We start from the raw sequence: 22,017 nt of genomic DNA on the forward strand, positions 1-22,017 counted from the left end.
GACTATCCAAGGAAGACCACTCCAGAGACATGAAACAGAAAGAGCAAAGGCAGGATCGTAGCTAGAGTGATCTAAAAAAGCAGAGAGGGTAGCAGCTAAAGCAAAATAAAAACAGGAAACAAGTAGTAGAAGATGAGGTCAAAGAGAGCAAGGGGCTAAGAATATAGACCTTACAATGTGGGTCATTTAGACTTCAACTTTAACTCTGAATTTGGGAGCTACTGAAGGTTCTGAGTACCAATGACATGATTTAACTTCCATTCGAAAATCACTCAGCCTGAGGGCTTCGGGGGGGGGGATTGGGATAGGCCAGTGATGGGTATTAAGGAGGGCACCCATTGCATGGTGCACTGGGTGTTATATGCAAATAATGAATCATGGAACATTACATCAAAAACTGGGGATGTACTGTATGGTGACTAACATAATATAATAAAAAAAACATTAAAATAAAAAAAACGAGAACATACCAATACCATACTATGGTGACTAATATAACAAAAAAATTATTTAAAAAAAATCACTCAGCCTGCTATGCAGAGGTTAGACTGGGGCAAGAAAGAGGGAAGGGAAGCAGGAAGATCAGTTAGAAGTCTGTTTCAGTAATCTAGGTTACAGATGATAATGGTTTGAAACGGAATAGTAATGATTAAGGTCATGATAATTTGTCAGATTCTGAATTTATTCAGAGGGTAGAGCCAACATGATATACTAACAAGTTAGATATAAGATATAAGAGAAAGAAAAAAAAGTCAGAGATGACTACTCTGAGCAACTGAAAGTATAAAATTGCCATTTGTTTAGTTGAAGAAAGCTCTAGGAAAAGTAGATTTGAGGAAGGAAGACCAAAGTTCAATTTTGAATATGTTGAGTTTGAGATTCAGGACATTCATGTGATGATACCAAGTGGGTACTTGAACATACAAGTATGGAACTAAAAGAAAGGTCCCAAGATGAAAATATAAGTTTGAAAATCATCAGCGATGAAAATATAAGTTTGAAAATCATCAGCCTACAGATGACTCCAAAGCCATGAGACTTAATGAGATTACTAAGGGAAAGAATGTGATAGAGATCCACGGATCTTTAGGGAGTTCCCACATGTAAACAAAATGAGATAGAAATTAGAACATGAAACTATGAAAGAGCCAAACAGTATCATAAATATTTTTCAATATAAGCAGTTATTTTTTATGTTATTATGAGAGTTATTTCCAAATCCTAGAAATAATCTGTCAGATAAGATGGTGGGAATACAAATAACTAATAATCTCCTAAAACAAAATCCATGAAATAATTTCAACTGATCAAAAATTTGATACAAAATTTTTAAAATCCAATATACATTAAACATAATTCTTGCTAGATCCTCATAAACAGGTGATTTTATATTAAATAACACACTGGCATACTTTTTAGTGACTAAAGAACAAAGAAAAGCAAATGTGAGTAATTATATCATTCACAAAAGTGGTCTCCTTGACCCAAGTGTAAAACACAGTTTCAGGATTCCTGTTTTGCTCTCAACGCAAAGAAGAAGACAAGTTCAGCTTAGTTTTCTTAAATAAAAGGTTTTTTGGGGGTATCAAGGATTTTCACTATCAACATTTAGTAAAAACACTCTATGAACAAAAATTTAAAAGAAGTCAATGTATTTTATGTCAAACATCAAGTTGAAATAGGAAATCACTGAAACTAAGAATAAAATTTTCTTTAACATTAAACCACACACACATACACACACACACACACACACACACACACACACAACCCGACTGACAAACATCTTGCATTAAATATTAACACAAAGTATGCCAATATTCAAGTTAGAACCTGTTTACAACCCGACTAACAGGTATTAGTGTTGCTTCCTTACAGCATTTATAGGTCTTCTCCTCTCTTCACAAATACTAGTGAGATAAATGTCTTACACTATATTTGGAAAACTTTTTCAATGATTTTTGGATTATCTCGGAAACAATAAATTTATATGAAAAAGGAATTTTAAAAAATACCAGAGCAGGGTAGGGACAAAGCCCTTAGAGATCAACATTTTTCTGTTGCCATTCTTTATAATAATATCCACACAAAATAACAAAAACTGAGAGAATTCTCATCCTCATTACATATGTTAGTGATATCTTTTCATTTTTCTTACCTGTATGGAAGTAATAGAAGCTGAATGTCCCTGAAGGACCGCAACTGGTGCACAAGTTCGAAGACACCACACTCTCACAACCTTATCACAGCTGCCTGCAGCAATAAGAGTGTTTTCATAGTTAACAGCCATGTCAGAAATTTCAGCAGAGTGGCCTCGAAGTGTAGCAAGGAGACGTCCATCATCTGTTGCCCAAATTTTCACCAAACAGTCATCTGAACCCTATAGTAACACAAAAGGACAGATTCCCAATGAAGCAAAATTTGCACCACCAGCCCCCTCCAGGAAAAAAAAAAAGCCAAAATGACAAAGGGGGATTTTTATTGTTACTTCTGAGCCTTTACTTTCTAATCTCCTCGGTCCATATAATATGGATCAGGAAGAAATATAAATGAGCTCCAAATGACAGCACTGACAAAGCATTATCTAAACTGACAACAACATTTGTGAAGAATTCCCCAAAACTACCAATCCTGACAACTCAAAATATTTATAACTCACTTTTAAGTGATTTGGCATTAAATGTATCTGCCATTATTTCTTTCCTTATGCCTGACAGCCTTTTATCATAATTACTTGAATACTTTTTCTACAAATACTTAAAAATTTCACCTAAATTCTGTATGCATTTCTCAGTAAACTTGAGAGTTTGTTAATAAACTCTGCTGAAAATATTAAGTTGAATTTCCTTTTGAGAATTTCAAAAGAGCTTTAAAAATAGTAAAAAACAATTCTACTCTAATATAGTAAATAAGTTAGTTAGTAATTATTGGTTTATAAAAAGATGGTGGGACGCCTGGGTGGCTCAGTCAGTTAAGTGTCTGCCTTCAGCTCACGTCATGATCCCTCCTGGGATCTAGCCTGGATCCCCAGGTCAGGCTCCCTGCTCAGCCAGAAGTCGGCTTCTCCCTCTCCCTCTGCCCACCCCCGCTCGTGCTCTCTCTCCCTCTCTGTCACTCTAATAAATAAATAAAATCTTTAAAAAAATAAAAAATAAAAAGATGGCAATTGTCATTCTCATCATGATCATTAACATCCAAATACTTGGTGATGCATTTGGAGTTATGAAAATGTCAATGGAAGAATCTTTAATGAACTACAAGGAGTCATAATTTCCCAAAATGCAAACTACTTCATTTACTATATAGCATAGAAAGTTAAAAAGAAAATTATGACAGTACCTACACTTCTATGTTAACTTGGTACTAGAGTAGTGAGACTAAACCCTTTCTTATAAATATTAGCATGCTACAATTTTGTACTCAGAAGCCCATGATATGATCTGGTTAATAAAATGCTAAGCAAAATAAGCTGAGAAAGACAAATACAGTATGATTTCACTCATATGTGGAATTTAAGAAACAAAACAAATGAGCAAAGGGGGAAAAAAAGGAGAAAGGGAGGCAAACCAAGAAACAGACGTATAACTATAGAGAACAAACTGATGGTTACCAGAGGGGAGGTAGGTAGGGGGATAGGTAAAACAGGTGATGGGAATTAAGGAGTGCACTTCTTGTGAGGAGCACCAAGTGTTTTAGGGAAGTGCTGAATCACTATATTGTACACCTGAAACTAATATTACACTGTATGTTAACTAACTAGAATTTAAATAAAAACAAAAAACCCAGATTTAAGGGCACCTGAGTGTTTCAGTCAGTTAAGTGTCTAACTCTTGATCTCAGCTGAGGTCTTAATCGCAGGGTCATAAGTCCAAACCCGGTGTGAAAAAAAAAATTAGCAAAAACAGTAACAAACCAAAAAAAAAAAATTAAAAATAATTAGTACTGTGGCACCTGGGTGGCTCAGTCAGTCAAGCATCTGCCTTTGGCTCAGGTCATGATCCCAGTGTCCTCTGACTGAGCCCTGAGATGGGCTCCCTACTCAGCAGGGAGTCTGCTTCTCCCTCTGCCCCTCCCCCCTGCTCGCTTGCACGTGCGCTCTCTCTCTCTCTCTCAAATACATAAACGAAATCTTTAAAAAAATAATTAGTACTGAAATAAAAGAAAGATATACACAATAACTGTAATTTGGTTACTAACTGTGTAGTACAATTATTCAATCATAAGAATGACATAATCATTTTAATTAAGCAGAATGGGCACCAATTGCACTAAGTGACAAATGGAAAATTCATTTTAATAAATGTTTGCTAAAATGAAATGAAATGAAATGAAATGGAGTAGATAAACTTGTTTCACATAAATTAACCACCTCTGGAATATAAGGCCTTCTTAAGATTTAATTTTTTAAATTAGATTTCCAAAACAGAGAGGATCTTATAGTTCACCCATTTATTTATATAGATGAGAAAAGATTTTCAAGTTCTTTTTTTAAGTTACATAATTTTTATTTTTCTTATTTTTCCCCTTTTCAGATTTTATTTAAATTCAGATTAGTTAACATATAATGTATTATTAGTTTCAGGGGTAGAATTTAGTGATTCATCAGTTGCATATAACACCCAGTGCTCATTATATCAAGTGCACACTCCTTAATGCCCCTCACCCAATTATTCATCCGCCCACCCACCACCCCTCCAGCAACTCTCAGTTTGTAAACTCATCTTTTTACTCATCTTTGTACTCGTCTTTTCTTGCATTCATGTGTCTAAGAAGGATGAATCGCTTATGAAGTATAATTCTATGCCATGAAGCCTACCTTCAATTGTAGTAAATCTCAAATATGCTACACTATCATTAATTTTAAACTCACTGTAAAAATTCTTCTCCCACTTCGGTCAAATGCTACACAGTAGACAGATGACAAGTGCCCCAGAATTCTCTTATGCATCTTAATGTGCTGGTAAGCAGATGAAGGGAAAATATGGCTGAAGCGACTGCATCCAGTTAATTGCCTGGCAGAGGTGATATTCACTGAAAAACATAAAATAGAAGATTCCTTAAAACCTAAAAGCAAAACCTACTACATGAAGTTAAATCATAAATATTAAGATGAGATAAAATAGGGTACACACACCATAGCAATTTTACCCTGTGACAAGTCTAAATTCCATTACACATTTCATGATTTTATGAATGCAAGTTTACTACAGCAAAGCACGAAGAATACTCTTCTTTTAAATCCCACAATCTGATTTTCTGTTTGCCTTACTATGGTTTCTCAGGTACATTCTCGTTTTACCTTTCTTGGTAAAACTGTAGTCAAAGACACTGTCACTTTAAATATATAGGTAAATCTTACCATAACATGAAGGAATTTTAGAATAGAGACTACATTTGATTAAATATAATACATTTTAAAAGTTACATAGGGAATTTTACGAACTCCTATCCTACCTACTCAAATCTATCCACTCCTTTTGCAGCTGTCTCTAAACTTTCAAGAGTAATAGAATTTTACAGTGAAAAAAGAAAGGAAGCTATGATAATACATTAAGTTTTCAGTAACAAACAATCCTCTCTAGGTTTGTCTATAGGTTCTCTGCTTTTTGGTTTCTGAATCAGTAGATTCTCCCACTAATTACCAATGAATTTTTGAAACTGCATCTCCTATATAAAGTCATTATAGTTCTTTTTGCTTTGCATTATTAATTTTTAAAAAAAACAAACAGAATAAAGCATAAGTCTGACCAGTTCTCTTCCAAATGCCACCTGGATTCTTCTCACTTACCTAAAATGGAGATCTTAGTCCCCATGTAAGGATTTACAAGCACCCACTTGCTCTGTGAAATTCCTCCAGTCTTCCCTTATACACTGAAAATATTTAACATCCCATACATTATATTTTAATCAAAACATAAGATCCTTATAAGTGCAAAGTCACCTTGAGGCAAGGCAACATTTTATCATAGTGCATAAATAATATAGTACAAATGATAACAGCTTTATGTTGAAGTAAGTCAAAATTAAGGCAAGAATGAGTTTGTAGCTCGATTAGAACAATTAGAACCATGCCACAATAAAAAATATGAAACCTTTACACATCTCAATCTTAAAAGCAATGGAGTCTTTTTTTTTTCAGGCAAAGGTAGATCCACTGGCCATTTTAAATTGACAAAATGACAAAAAAAATGAATGATGGATAGCAAAACCAATGAGACTTTGAACGCAAATCATAAGAACACAACAGAGATCTGAGTATTTATAGAACACTGTGAAATGCTGAGTAAATAATGGTAGAAAACCCACAAGCATCACTACCGCCAGCTCAGAGGACTTCTTTTTGGCACATGCTCCCCAATCCAACCTCTAGAAATTTTCACAACTCTCAGATGGAAAGAGCAGACACTGTAACTTTGGGACTTAGCAATCATCCTTCACTAGTCAAACATTTCTTACTGCTCTTAGCTCCTTGAAACAATCAACCATCACTTCTGCTTTGCTTTTTTCTATCCATACTTTTCAAGTAGATAGAAGAAAAGGTGTATTACTGTAAGACAGGGTTTTTCAGCCTCAGACATACTGGCACTTTGGGCTTGATGAGCCTTCACTGTGTGGGGCTGTCTACTGAAAAGTATTTAGCAGCTTCCCTGGTCTCTACCCACTAGATTTTAGTAGAACCCTACCACCACGAAGCTGTGACAAGGAAAAATATCTCTAGATATTGCCAAATGTCTCCTGGTGGTAATAAACAAATACAAAAAATGCAACAACTGTCCCCAGTTAAAAACCACTGCTTAAAGTATAAAAACAAAAAACAGTATCAATAGGAAGAAAAATAATCAGAAAAACAATTCTAAGAAGAAAAGCAGAGACATGAAGAAAAAGAAGTAGTGAAAGACACAGGGGAGAGATAAAAAGCCACCAGAAATCCAATCATTCCTCTAGCAAATATCTGTGTTTTTTGAAGGCCAAAGGAATAAAACCAAGTATATAAACAAAATATTCTTGATCCCACTAAGACATCCCATTAGTATATCACGCCAAAACTGTTAAATCAGGAACAATGACTGAAAACCTTATGCATCTTTATAGTCTATACAAATTAGCTTTTACTTTTTAAGACTCCTTTACAAAGAAAACTATTAATTGAAAAAGAAAAATGGAAAGTATGTGCAACAAATATGACAAAATCTTAATATTTTAAAACACATATAAAACTAACCATCTATGAGAATAACCACTAAGGGGGCGCCTAGGCAGCTCAGTTAGTTAAGTGTCTGCCTTTGGCTCAGGTCATGATCCCAGAGTCCTGAAACAGAGTCCCACATCTGGCTCCTGGCTCAGCAGGGAGCCTGTTTCTCCCTCTCCCTCTGACCACCCCTTGCTCATGCTCTCTTTCTCGCTCTGCTCTCTCTCTCTAATAAATAAATAAAATCTTTAAAAAAATACCACTAAGATCTAACAGATGAATAAAGGAAATTAACAGATAAGTCACAATATAAGAAATACAAATAAACTGAATCACAGAATATATTTAACTATTTTGCCAACTATCAAAAGAAATTTAAATGAAAATAATGAAATACAATACTATATCTAATAAATTAGCATTTTAAAAACTCTAAAACCTAAGGCCAGCAATTACTACTTGAAACTGGTATACGCCTACATATCTAGATACACCATAAAGTGACATGATCCACTTGGAAAATAATTTTGGCAATACACTTCGAGAGTCATGAAAATACACACGCCCATTGCCCAACCCTTAGGAATCTATCCTAGTGACACAACTCATTAGCAAAAATGAGTTACATGTACAAATGTTTAATGAAGTACTACTTATAATACCAAAGAATGATAAATAACCTAGGTCCAACAACAGGGGAATGGTTAATTAAATTACAGAATATGTGATGGACTATTCTATAAGAATTAATAATTAAAATATAAAACTGCAGCACTGTAGGAAAATTTAGGAACTACAAAGCAAAAAAATATAAAATGCAACCTTATGAGTATACTACGATTTAAATTATGGAAAAATATGCATACACATATAATAAAGACTAAAAAGAAACAAGAGAAATGAAACCAACTGCTTTGTGATCAAAGTATAGGTAAATTTTTAAAATTTCACGTAATACACTTAACAATACATTTTTATCTTAAACACAACTTTTCTATTGGGATCTTCCTAGTTATTGCTAATAGCTATTCAAAAAAATTCTAATATAAGGTACATTGTATATTTGACAGCAGCAGCATCAAATATTCCTTCCTTCCAATCTGTGATTTTTTGTTTATTCATCTAGCACCTGAGATGATAACATTTATACATTTTTCTCAGTCATTTAATATCAACAGGCCTTCGGTTCTATATACACTAAGGAGTTCTGTCAACACTCTTTTTTGCATGCATTGTCCATTTAACCAGTGTTTTTTAGTATTGCTGCTGCTTTTTGCTTTTCTTATGAAATTGGGTAAATGATGAAAGCTTTGTTCAGTGGAATGTAAATTCCGTGAGAATGGGGATCTTGTTTGATTTATTTATAAGCTGTATTTCCAGTGTCTGTCATAGTGCTTAGCTCAAAGTAGGTGGTCAACAAACTAGGTTTTGAAGAAAAAGTAATTATTCCATTGATAGCTGTTCACTGCTCTCTATGACTTAATAAATTTAAAACATACAGTAAGTCTTATCTTGTTCTAACTTGAATCTTTAAGCATTTTTGAGCACTTTATCAGAAACATTATCCTCGGGAGGGGAGTTAAGATGGCGGAGGAGTAGGGGACCCCTTTTTCAGCCGGTCCCCTGAGTCGAGCTGGATAGGTACCAGACCAGCCTAAATAACCACGGAATCAGCCTGAGACGCAGGATGATGCATCTGGATCTCTACAAATGAACATCTCCAGCGCTGAGTATTGAGGTACCAAGAGGGGAGCTGTAAACCGTGCACGGATATCGGAAGATAAACGGAAGGGGGAGGGAGCCGCCGTGTTTGGGCGCCGGGAAGCGGCAGCCACCTGCACGGGGGAGCGGGAAGACACACAGAGGGTACCCGCGAGAGAGCGGACTGAGACCGGTGAGCCGTGAACGCGCGCGCCACCAGGCATCTCCCGGAACACCGGAATCCCGGTGTGCTCACGGGATCCAGACTGAGACCGGGAACTCCCGGAGCGCGCGCGGGGCGGCTGGCGGCTGGCGGCTGGCGGGCCACCTGCACGGGGGAGCGGGCGGACTCGCGGTCGGCACCCGCGAAACAGCAGACTGAGACCCTGAACCGGGTGCGCGCGCCACCAGGCTTCTCACGAAACTCCGGTGTGCTCACCGGGCATAGACTGAGACCGGGAGACCCGGGAACGCGCGGGGCGGCCGGTGGCTGGCGGCATTAGAAACACAAAGGACAGAGACGGGGCGGCCGGTGGCTGGCGGCATTAGAAACACAAAGGACAGAGACGCGCCGGCCCTGGAAGTGAGGGCAGGGTCGCCGAGTTGGTGCGCACATCCCGGGACGCCGCAGGGTTGAGCAGCACCAACAGTAACAGAGTTAAAGTGGCCAGAACATCAGTGGAGAACGGGCTGCAATCCCTCTGTTCTGCGACAATGCAGCCGCTGCTGCTCTGACCCTCAGAAGAGGCATAGCCGGCCGCCAGGGAAAGCCGCCAGAGAACAAAAGCCTGGAAATACCGGCTCAGAGAGTGCCCATCCCCATCCTCCCTCGCAGGGGCACGGAGACTCTACCCAAACAGGGTTGCCTGAGTATCGGCGCGGCAGGCCCCTCCCCCAGAACACAGAAGGCAGGCTGAAAAATCAAGAAGCCCACAACCCAGGCGCCTGGGTGGCGCAGTCATTGAGCGCCTGCCTTCAGCTTAGGGCGTGATCCCAGCGTTCCGGAAAGGAGTCCCTCATCGGGCTCCTCCGCTGGGAGCCTGCTTCTTCCTCTCTCACTCCCCTGCTTCTGTTTCGTTCTTGCTGTCTGTCTCCCTCTCTCAGATAAGTAAATAAATAAAATCTTTAAAGAAGAAGCCCACATCTCTAAGATCCCTATAAAACAAGGGGCACGGCCTGGGACCCAGTCAATAATTTTGGGCTCTGGAAACCCCGCAACCTCTCTTCATCAGAATGACAAGAAGGAGAAGCCCCCCCCAGCAAAGAAAGGACAGTGAGTCAGGGGCCTCTGCCACAGAAGTAACGGATATGGATGTAACCAAATTATCAGAAATGGAATTCAGAGTAACAATGGTCAAGATAATGAGTAGACTTGAAAAAAGTATTCAGGAAAATATTACTGAGAATATACAATCCCTAAGGGAGGAAATGAGAGCGAATTTGACAGAAATTAAAAATTCTATGAGCCAAATGCAGGCAAAACTAGAGGCTCTGACGGCCAGGGTCACGGAAGCGGAGGAAAGGGTTAGTGAATTGGAGGATGGGTTAATAGAGGAAAAATTAAAAATAGAAGATGGTCTTAAAAAAATCCACGCCCACGAATGTTGGCTACGGGAGATTACTGACTCAACGAAACGATCCAATGTTAGAATCATCGGCATCCCCGAGGGGGTGGAGAAAAACAGAGGTCTAGAAGAGATATTTGAACAAATTGTAGCTGAAAACTTCCCTAATCTAGCAAGGGAAACAAAAATTCGTGTCCAAGAGGCAGAGAGGACCCCTCCCAAGCTCAACCATGACAGACCTACACCACGTCACGTCATAGTGCAACTCGCAAATATGAGATCCAAGGATACAGTATTGAAAGCGGCCAGGGCAAAGAAATTTCTCACGTACCAAGGCAAAGGCATCAGAATTACATCAGACCTGTCTACACAGACCTGGAATGAGAGAAAGGGTTGGGGGAGCATTTTTAAAGCTCTTTCAGAGAAAAACATGCAGCCAAGGATCCTTTATCCAGCAAGGCTGTCATTCAGAATTGATGGAGAAATAAAGACATTTCAGAATCGACAGTCACTAGCCAATTTCGTAACCACGAAACCAGCCCTACAGGAGGTATTACGGGGGGTTCTATAAAAGTAAAAAGGCCCCAAGAGTGATACAAAACAGAAAGTCACAGCCAATACAAACAAAGACTTTACTGACAACATGGCAGAATTAAAAGCATATCTCTCAGTACTCAGCCTGAACATTAATGGTTTAAATTCTGGTTTCAAACGCCACAGGGTTGCAGATTGGATAAAAAGAAATGACCCATCCATTTGCTGTCTACAAGAGACTCATTTCGAACCCAAAGATGCATTCAGACTGAGAGTAAGGGGATGGAGTACCATCTTTCACGCAAATGGACCTCAAAAGAAAGCTGGGGTAGCAATTCTCATATCAGATAAATTGGATTTTAAACTACAGACTATAGTTAGAGATGCAGAAGGGCACTATATTATTCTTAAAGGAAGTATTCAACAAGTGGATATGACAATTATAAATATATATGCCCCCAACAGGGGAGCAGCAAGATACACAAGGCAACTCTTAACCAGAATAAAGAGACATATAGATAAAAATACATTAATAGTAGGGGACCTCAACACTCCACTCTCAGAAATAGACAGAACACCCTGGCAAAAACTAAGCAAAGAATCAAAGGCTTTGAATGCCATACTCGACGAGTTGGACCTCTTAGATATATATAGAACACTACACCCCAGAACCAAAGAATACTCATTCTATTCTAATGCCCATGGAACATTTTCAAGAATAGACCATGTTCTGGGACACAAAACAGGTCTCAGCCGATACCAAAAGATTGAAATTATCCCCTGCATATTCTCAGACCACAACGCTCTGAAATTGGAACTCAACCACAAGGAAAAATTTGGAAGAAACTCAAACACTTGGAGACTAAGAACCATCCTGCTCAGGAATGACTCGATAAACCAGGAAATCAAAAAACAAATTAAACAATTTATGGAGACCAATGAGAATGAAAATACAACAGTCCAAAACCTATGGGATACTGCAAAGGCAGTCCTAAGGGGGAAATACATAGCCATCCAAGCCTCACTCAAAAGAATAGAAAAATCTAAAATGCAGTTTTTATATTCTCACCTCAAGAAGCTGGAACAGCAACAGAGGGACAGGCCTAATCCACGCACAAGGAAGCAGTTGACCAAAATTAAAGCTGAAATCAATCAAGCAGAAACCAGAAGTACAGTAGAGCAGATCAACAGGACTAGAAGCTGGTTCTTGGAGAGAATCAATAAAATTGACAGACCACTGGCAAGACTTATCCAAAAGAAAAGAGAAAGGACCCAGATTATTAAAATTATGAATGAAAAAGGAGAGGTCACGACGAACACCATTGAAATTGGAAGGATTATTAGAAATTTTTATCAACAGCTATATGCCAATAAACTAAGCAATCTGGAAGAGATGGAATCCTTCCTGGAAACCTATAAACTACCAAGATTGAAACCGGAAGAAATTGATTTCTTAAACAGGCCAATTAATTATGAAGAAATTGAGTCAGTGATAAACAACCTTCCAAATAACAAAACTCCAGGCCCGGACGGTTTTCCTGGGGAATTCTACCAAACATTCAAAGAAGAAATAATACCTATTCTCCTAAAGCTTTTTCAAAAAATAGAAACAGAAGGAAAGCTACCAAACTCATTCTATGAGGCCAATATTACATTGATCCCCAAACCAGGCAAAGACCCCCTCAAAAAGGAGAATTACAGACCGATTTCCCTAATGAATATGGACGCCAAAATCCTCAACAAGATACTTGCTAATAGAATCCAACAGTTCATTAAAAGGATTATCCACCACGATCAAGTGGGATTCATACCTGGGATGCAAGCGTGGTTCAATATTCGCAAATCAATCAGCGTGATACATCATATCAACAAGAAAAGACTCAAGAACCATATGATCCTCTCAATCGATGCCGAAAAAGCATTTGACAAAATACAGCATCCTTTCCTGATTAAAACCCTTCAGAGTGTAGGAATAGAAGGTACATTTCTCAATCTCATAAAAGCCATCTATGAAAAGCCTACTGCAAATATTATTCTCAATGGGGAAAAGCTGGAAGCCTTTCCCTTAAGATCAGGAACACGACAAGGATGCCCACTCTCGCCACTATTATTCAACATAGTACTAGAAGTCCTTGCAACAGCAATCAGACAACAAAAAGGGATCAAAGGTATTCAAATCGGCAAAGAAGAAGTCAAAATGTCTCTCTTCGCAGACGACATGATACTCTATATGGAAAACCCAAAAGAAGCCACTCCCAAACTATTAGAAGTTATAGAGCAATTCAGTAACGTGGCGGGATACAAAATCAATGCTCAGAAATCAGTTGCATTTCTGTACACGAATAACGAGAACGAAGAAAGAGAAATCAGGGAATCCATCCCATTTACAATAGCACCAAAAACCATACGTTACCTTGGAATTAACTTAACCAGAGATGTAAAGGACCTTTATTCTAGAAACTATAAATCACTCTTAAAAGACATTGAGGAAGACATAAAAAGATGGAAAGATATTCCATGCTCATGGATCGGAAGAATTAACATAGTTAAAATGTCCATGCTACCCAGAGCAATCTACACTTTCAATGCTATCCCGATCAAAATACCGAGAACGTTTTTCAAAGAACTGGAACAAATAGTCCTTAAATTTGTATGGAACCAGAAAAGACCCCGAATCTCCAAGGAACTGTTGAAAAGGAAAAACAAAGCTGGGGGCATCACAATGCCGGATTTCGAGCTGTACTACAAAGCTGTGATCACAAAGACAGCATGGTACTGGCACAAAAACAGACACATAGACCAATGGAACAGAATAGAGAGCCCAGAAATGGACCCTCAGCTCTTTGGGCAACTAATATTTGATAAAGCAGGAAAAAACATCCGGTGGGAAAAAGACAGTCTCTTCAATAAATGGTGCTGGGAAAATTGGACAGCTACGTGCAAAAGAATGAAACTTGACCACTATCTCACACCATACACAAAAATAAACTCCAAATGGATGAAAGACCTCGATGTGAGACAGGAATCCATCAAAATTCTAGAGGAGAACATAGGCAGCAACCTCTACGACATCAGCCTAAGCAACCTTTTTCATGACACATCCCCAAAGGCAAAAGAAACAAAAGATAAAATGAATTTATGGGACTTCATCAAGATTAAAAGTTTCTGCACATCCAAGGAAACAGTCAGAAAAACTAAGAGGCAGCCCACGGAATGGGAGAATATATTTGCAAATGACACTACAGATAAAGGACTGGTATCCAAGATCTACAAAGAACTTCTCAAACTCAATACACGAGAAACAAATAAACAAATCAAAAAATGGGCAGAAGATATGAACAGACACTTTTCCAATGAAGACATACAAATGGCTAACAGACACATGAAAAAATGTTCAAAATCATTAGCCATCAAGGAAATTCAAATCAAAACCACACTGAGATACCACCTTACGCCAGTTAGAATGGCAAAAATAGACAAGGCAAGAAACAACAATTGTTGGAGAGGATGTGGAGAAAGGGGATCCCTCCTACATTGTTGGTGGGAATGCAAGTTGGTACAGCCACTCTGGAAAACCGTGTGGAGGTCCCTTAAAAAGTTAAAAATTGAGCTACCCTATGATCCAGCCATTGCACTACTGGGTGTTTACCCCAAAGATACAGACGTAGTGAAGAGAAGGGCCATATGCACCCCAATGTTCATAGCAGCAATGTCCACAATAGCTAAATCGTGGAAGGAGCCGAGATGCCCTTCAACAGATGACTGGATTAAGAAGTTGTGGTCCATATATACAATGGAATATTACTCAGCAATCAGAAAGAATGAGTTCTCAACATTTGCTACAACATGGACGGCACTGGAGGAGATAATGCTTAGTGAAATAAGTCAAGCAGAGAAAGACAACTATCATATGATTTCTCTCATCTATGGAACATAAGAACTAGAATGATCAGTAGGGGAAGAAAGGGATAAAGAAAGGGGGGGTAATCAGAAGGGGGAATGAAACATGAGAGACTATGGACTATGAGAAACAAACTGAGGGCTACAGAGGGGAGGGGGGTGGGGGAATGGGATAGACCGGTGATGGGTAGTAAGGAGGGCACATATTGCATGGTGCACTGGGTGTTATACACAACTAATGAATCATCGAGCCTTACATCGAAAACCGGGGATGTACTGTATGGTGACTAACATAATATAATAAAAAATCATTATTAATAAAAAAAAAAAAAAAAAAAAAAAAAAAAAAAAAAGAAAGGCAGGAGATTTTACAGAAACTTCTTGGCTTCTACTTGATCAAAAGCAATAAACAGACCTACAACAAAAAAAAAAAAAAAAAAAAAAAAAAAAAAAAAAAAAAAGAAACATTATCCTCAATCGTTAATGGCTGATAACTGACTATAAAGATACAAGAGTTCACTTTTAACCAACCTTTGAGTACTTTACTAGGAAGAATTGGATCTCATTCTTCTAGCATGAATATTATTCATGCTCCCTTTACTGGAGGGGAATGCTTAAAGTCATTAATCTTTTGCTCAAAAGTAACAATAAAATAAAATGACACACACAAACACACACACAATTATCACTGTGATGTATGTGAATATCTCTACCAAATGTACTATTTTAGTGATTTTTTTTCTACCTTAAGCATAATGCAAGTTGAGAGATGAGCAATTTAACTTTCACCTTAACAAAGTAAAATGAGGTATTAATGAGGAACCTACAAATAAATAAGAAAAAACTCCCACAATCCTATGCCAATATATCTACTATAATGTCATTTACTGAATTCTCACTATTAAGCCTTCTAAAAGCCATAGTACTTCAAAGGCATGTAGTTTTAGTATATACTACTCATTACCTCGATTAATTACTTAAGCTTTTCAAAAACACTATAAAGGGTAAGTTATGTTATTTCAACCTCCATTTACTAAAGAATTTAGCCCCATATAGTCACAAAAGTGAAATGGCAGAAACACTAGCTGAAATAGGGCAACCAATCAACATAATCTTAGTCAGAACAAAATACCTGCTTCTCCATCTGCTGCTGTTAAGGATTTGACAACTTCAGAGAAATAGTACACTGTACTGTAGTTGTAACACCTTTCATCTAGGGATCTGGCATAGTTATGGTCAGGTTCCAACAATCAACTATAGAGCATTTTCTCTTGAGCAGTCATGTGAACATGCCAACTTTGTCTTGAAATATTTTAAGCACCTTCCTTTTCAGACAAACATCCTTGATGTCACAATACATTTATTTGTATTTAGCATAGTTGACAAATTCAACTAGTAGATAAATTAGTCAAATGTATATATGTATAAAATGTATTAATACAAAATGTTCTATTCAGAATCCATTATGTCTAATTTTTTTCACTAAAATGTTTTAAGATAGACATCTAAATGTACTCTAACAAGAGACAGGATATATGACCTAACTCAGTGATAGACCAAAATGCTTAAAGATTCAAGTTAGAACAAGATAAGACTTACTGTATGTTTTAAATTTATTAAGTCACAGAGAGCAGTGAACAGCTATCAATGGAATAATTACTTTTTCTTCAAAACCTAGTTTGCTGACCACCTACTATGAGCTAAGAACTATGACAGACACTGGAAATACAGCTTATAAATAAATCAAACAAGATCCCCATTCTCACGGAATTTACATTCCACTGAACAAAGCTTTCATCATTTACCCAATTTCATGAATAAGATACCTTAATGAGGAAAGTGATCTATACAAATACATACAGCTCTTGAAATATATTTTTCTAATAAGCTCTACAGCTGATGCTCATACTCTGCCAAGTTTGGCAACCACTAATTCTAGTCCAACCTCCTTTTCCCAAAATTATCCTTTCTACAATATATCTGGCAGATAGCCTCTGCTTAAACACTTTTGGTAAAGAGAAGATTATTATTTCCTAAAAAATGGCCAATTCATATGTTAAGCCACTTTAATTTTGGGGAGACTCAACCTTTAATTGAACTCAATCTCTTTCCCTGTAACTTCGGGAATGATACAGGCTTTGCCTTTGTGAGCTACGCTGAAGGAAAAAAAAAAAGTCAAATCCCTTTGTTACCTGTGAAATATTTAAAGACAGCTATCACTTGTGCCTTACATCTTCTCTCAATATATGAGGTCCCCCCTACATTATTCTCAGCCATAGTTTACACATATCTCTCTTCCCCATCACCCCCTATAGAAAAATATTCTTTCACCCTAAAAACTAATGTGGTTGCTTTTTTCTGAGAAGTTTCTAGTTCATCAATGTCTCAGCCTCTTAAAATAACAAGAATTGAGCAAAATATTCCAGTGGTCTAATCAGCACAGAATACAGTGGATTATTTTCAACCACACATCTTATGAATGCAATTTAGGACTGCAAAGACGACATTAGTTTTCTAAAACAGCTGCCTTATACTATCTATTGGTTAAAGAGGAAATAAAGTTAGTTTGACATCGTTCTTAGTAAACATATTCCTAGTGCTCACCTCTTTCTTTTCTAAGAGTATACAAACCACTTGTTCTATAAACCTGGCTAAAATTCTGCCTGGGGTTAAAGTTAAATTCACCAATCTATAATTCCTAGAATCTACTATTTGTTTCCTTTCATATAACTTGTCCATTGGGTCATTTCCATTTCTCCTGTCCACTCTGATTTCACAAAAAATTTCACTGGCAGGTGCCAGTGAAAACTGTTTCAGTATACCAGGATTTAATTCATTTGGGCTTCTTAAAGCAGGTAGGTACACATGTATCTTGGCTTTTCTTTTCTTTAACCATGCTTGCTCTACCCTTTGATATAGTGACAGATCACTCTCTTTGATACAAAAAACTAACAGAAAAGATGGTTGTCTCCAGATCTCACATTTAAGCTATGAATTTATACCATCTATTCCTTTTTAATAAATCTATAGGTTCTTCGCCTATATGCTAATTGGGATATCAAAGGTGTTTTGGGGTAATCCCTTATGGGTTGAACTGAATGAAATTGTTGGTATTTGACTATATTCTACATAAAAAATAGTGATTTTAGATGGCTCAGCATAATACCTATAATTGGAGTGGGGGTATGGGCAGACATCAAGCATTAGTCTGATGTAGGTATCCTGTTCTTTTTACTTCTCCATTAGGAAAGCACCATCCACACTGTCAGGTCTATAGTATCATCCCATATAGATTTCTCACTCCTTTTATCTCTACCATTGTTTTTCTTTTTTAAAAATTTTATTTGTTTATGAGAGAGAGAGAGAGAGAGAGCGAGAGCACCAGCACAAGCAGGGGGAGGGGGGGAGGGAGAAGCAGACTCCCCACTGAGCAGGGAGCCCAATGTGGGGCTCGATCCCAGGACCCTGGGATCACGACCTGTCCCAAAGGCAGACGCTTAACCAATTGAGCCATCCAGGTGCCCCTACCCATTGTTTTTCATAATATAGTCATATTTATACCATTTCAAGTTTGTATCTCCTTATGTAAAATTTTCTAGTTCACTTTGTTGCATTATACCTAATATTTATAAATATTCTGCCCAACCTAATGTTTTCTCTTGTGAATTATGGGTCACTTCCACCTTTGTGGATCTTTTTCCTATGTTATAGCCACTATATTTCATCATACCGTTTTCTTTAAAACTGGGGAATTTTATGAGTGTCCCGAACAAGGAGTAAAATTAACTTACTTCAGTTTAACTTTCTATGCTTCCTCAGCATCAATTAGAAGTGGTCATGAACAGTAAAAGGGAGAGAACATGAGATCACAGTTATCCCATGAGAAGACTCAAATTTTATCAAGAACATTTTTTGGAAAGATTTTATGTATTTCTTTGAGAGAGGCAGAGATAGCAACAGAGAGCACAAGCAGGGAGGAGAGGGAAAAGCAGGCTCCCTGTTGCCTCAAAGCGGGACTCAATCCCAGGACCCCGGGATCATGACCCGAGCTAAAGGCAGATGCTTAACCGACTGAACCACTGAGGCACCCATAAGGAACATTTTAAAGAATTAATTAAAACTGAATAAAATTCATGTAAAGGTTCTCCTGAAATTTGTTATTTTTCTATTAACATTTTTTATTATTTATTTGAGAAAAAGAGAGAGAGCACAAGTAGGGGGAGCAGCAGGCTCCCCGCTGAGCAGGGAGCCCGATGCGGGGCTCGATCCCAGGATCCTGGGATCACGACCCAAGCCAAGGCAGACACTTAACCCACCGAGCCACCCAGGCACCTCTCTATTAACATTTTAAACACTATTGAAATACCTTTAGAAATTAAGAATATTAAATGGTCTTTTAAAAAAAGCACAGAAAAATATCCTAATTTGAAGTGTATGATATTCCAGTACACACTAGATATTAATACATCATTTCACATACTCAAATTCTATTTCTTTTGTAATTATAATATGGAATGCTGTAACCCAAATTAATAAAGTTCAAACCAGACTGATTTTTTTTAGGTAGTCTTCAACAATAGCTTTGCCTTGCTCACTCTGTGGCATCCTGAATTTATTATAAGGATGTGCTTCCTTTCTTATATTAATCCTTTCTTCACTGTTCTCTCCATTAGTGATCCATCCTGTCATTTTATAGAAAAAAAGCTACCAACAACCTGTTAAAATCCTGGTGTTAGAAAAAGTGTGTCCATTTTAGAATATTTGTTGCATGCAGCACAAGATGTACTATTTATTATCTTGACTTAAAAGCTTAGTACTAGAATTTCAAATATTAAATGGTAATAAAAAACCCTGAAAAACAATACAGGACCTGATATCAAGAACACTTAATAGCAATAAGCCAAAATCAAAGATTTATTACAGGGTTGTTATACTAACAAAACTTAATACTACATCAGCTTTTTCCTCCAACAGTCAAGACCACACAGTCTGTTCTCCTAAATTCAGTCAATCATATCAAAACACCTAGGTCAGTAAGCAAGAAGAAAGAGAAGGATCACTGCAAGTTCATAACTTCTGTAAAAAACACCTCAAAGCACAGTCCCTTCTATCAACTCTATACATGAAAAACAGAACATTATTAGACCAAAAAGATCAGGAAGCCTATGCTGAAACATATTGAAACAATTGCATAACAAGTAGGACAAAAATTTGTAAAGTAATAATTTAAAAATAATTTAAAAATTGGAAAAAGTACAAAAGTAGTAATGAAGTATAAAGTATTTATTTTATACTAAACTTAAGGTTTTATATTTTATATAGTCAGTGAAGAAAAATGTGACTTAGATTTCTAAAGTATTTTAAGAGTCCTAGTTTATTATATAATATATTCAAAAATGATTCCATTTTAGAAATAAAATGAGTATTTTTTATAATCTCATATTATACATTCTTTATTGCTAGGATACAAATATCAATAGCAAAACCCAAATTTAAAGTTCATTAAGGGAATGATGTCAGCATCATGGCAGATTAACTGTTGTACTTTTCTCTCCACTTTGATTAACAACTAATTAGACATTCATATTAGAACAAAAGTGCTTCTGCATGTCATACCAGAATACCCCAGAGATTTCTACCTATCTGTGCATCTATGGGTAGACAGGACTTCGGTGGGGGCTGCAACCCAAGGGATTAGGCAAGCATGCCCCACCCCAACTCACTGTGATCATGCGTTAAAGGGAATCTGGACAGTGCAAAAGTGAGTGGATACCTACAGGCAATAGAGACTTTGTGGAGGTCCAGCCTGCATGAAGGGAGAATCTGGCATGCTATGAGAGTGGAATAGAGACAAATTTGGACACAGAGGAGCTGGAGGAACTTGCCAAGTGTGCAGGGCTTTCCAGGATGACAATGTAAGGGTCTGAGATTTCGGCAGCTGCAGCAGCACCCTCTCCAGTAGAGGTGGAAAGCTGCAACCACTCCCACAGAGAAGGAAGAAATCAAAAGTAGTAAGTGACTGCCCAGCTGCTGCAAATGTGCAGGTTACAACTGAAGGGACCTGTTTCTCTCAGGCAGCACCAAAATTTTGGAGGACAGACCTCCTTGATTGGGGGGAGGGAGAGGAATAGGGGAAGAGCAGATGAGAATATCAAAGGGTAATAAAGGCAAAAGTTTTATGCTGTCTGCTTCAGATCATCAACATGGTCTACCCCACTGATCTCTGGAAATGCTCCACTCAGAGGATCCACCCACTGGCCAGTGGGCACCCTCAAAGCCCCAGGTGCTAAGCCCATGCAACTCCCACTCCACTGCGATGTCCTCGTGCATGCTCCCAGTGCATCTGAGGGAACTAACTCCAGACGGAAAAACCATGTGCATGAGTTACTGTGCCACATTCGGGAATACAAAAGAAAGCATTCTAATAGCCAACCCATTTCAGTATAAGAATCAAAGAAGACATAAGAAAAATCAAGGAAACAAAACTGAAACATACCTTAGACCAAACAGATTTAACAGACATATATAGAACATTCCACTCAACATCACGAGAATACATTCTTCCCAAGTGCACACATAACACTCTCCAAAGACAGATCATATGATAGGACACAAAACAACTCATAGCAAATTTAAGGAGACTGAAATCGTACCACCTATCTTTTCAGACCATAACGGTATGAAACTAGAAGTCAACAAGAGGAGGGGCGCCTGGGTGGCACAGCGGTTAAGCGTCTGCCTTCGGCTCAGGGCGTGATCCCGGCGTTACGGGATCGAGCCCCACATCAGGCTCCTCCACTATGAGCCTGCTTCTTCCTCTCCCACTCCCCCTGCTTGTGTTTCCTCTCTCGCTGGCTGTCTCTCTCTCTGTCAAATAAATAAATAAAATCTTTAAAAAAAAAAAAAAAAAAAGAAGTCAACAAGAGGAAAGCTGAAAATTCTACAAATGTGAAAAATAAACACACTTCTGAACAATCAATGGGTCAAACAAAAAAAAATTAAAAGGGAAATAAAAAACACCTTGAAAAAAATGAAAATGGAAACACAACATATCAACTCCTATGGGATGCTGAGAAAGCAGTTCTGAGAGGAAGGCTTATAGAGATAAATGTATATATTAAAAAAGTA

The 22,017-nt window shown here is 37.8% G+C and overlaps 1 protein-coding gene across 4 annotated transcripts in view; it reads right to left on the bottom strand.

The window, feature by feature from the left end:
• The window catches only part of BRWD3 (bromodomain and WD repeat domain containing 3), a 219,772-nt gene that overhangs the window by 151,455 nt on the left and 46,300 nt on the right, over positions 1–22,017 (bottom strand). For 2 of the 4 annotated variants that reach the window (XM_026480138.4, XM_026480137.4), the window contains exons 7-8: positions 4,871–5,031; positions 2,159–2,380 (exon numbers count right to left, since the gene is read on the bottom strand). In XM_026480138.4, the coding sequence (XP_026335923.1) occupies positions 2,159–2,380; positions 4,871–5,031 (383 nt within the window). Of the gene's footprint in view, positions 1–2,158; positions 2,381–4,870; positions 5,032–5,788; positions 7,158–22,017 lie in introns of those variants that run through there. The other 2 variants (XM_044377544.3, XM_057312749.1) reach the window with 2 other exon arrangements.

This window comes from Ursus arctos, chromosome X (genome assembly GCF_023065955.2).
Source record: "Ursus arctos isolate Adak ecotype North America chromosome X, UrsArc2.0, whole genome shotgun sequence".
Lineage (NCBI taxonomy): Eukaryota > Metazoa > Chordata > Mammalia > Carnivora > Ursidae > Ursus > Ursus arctos.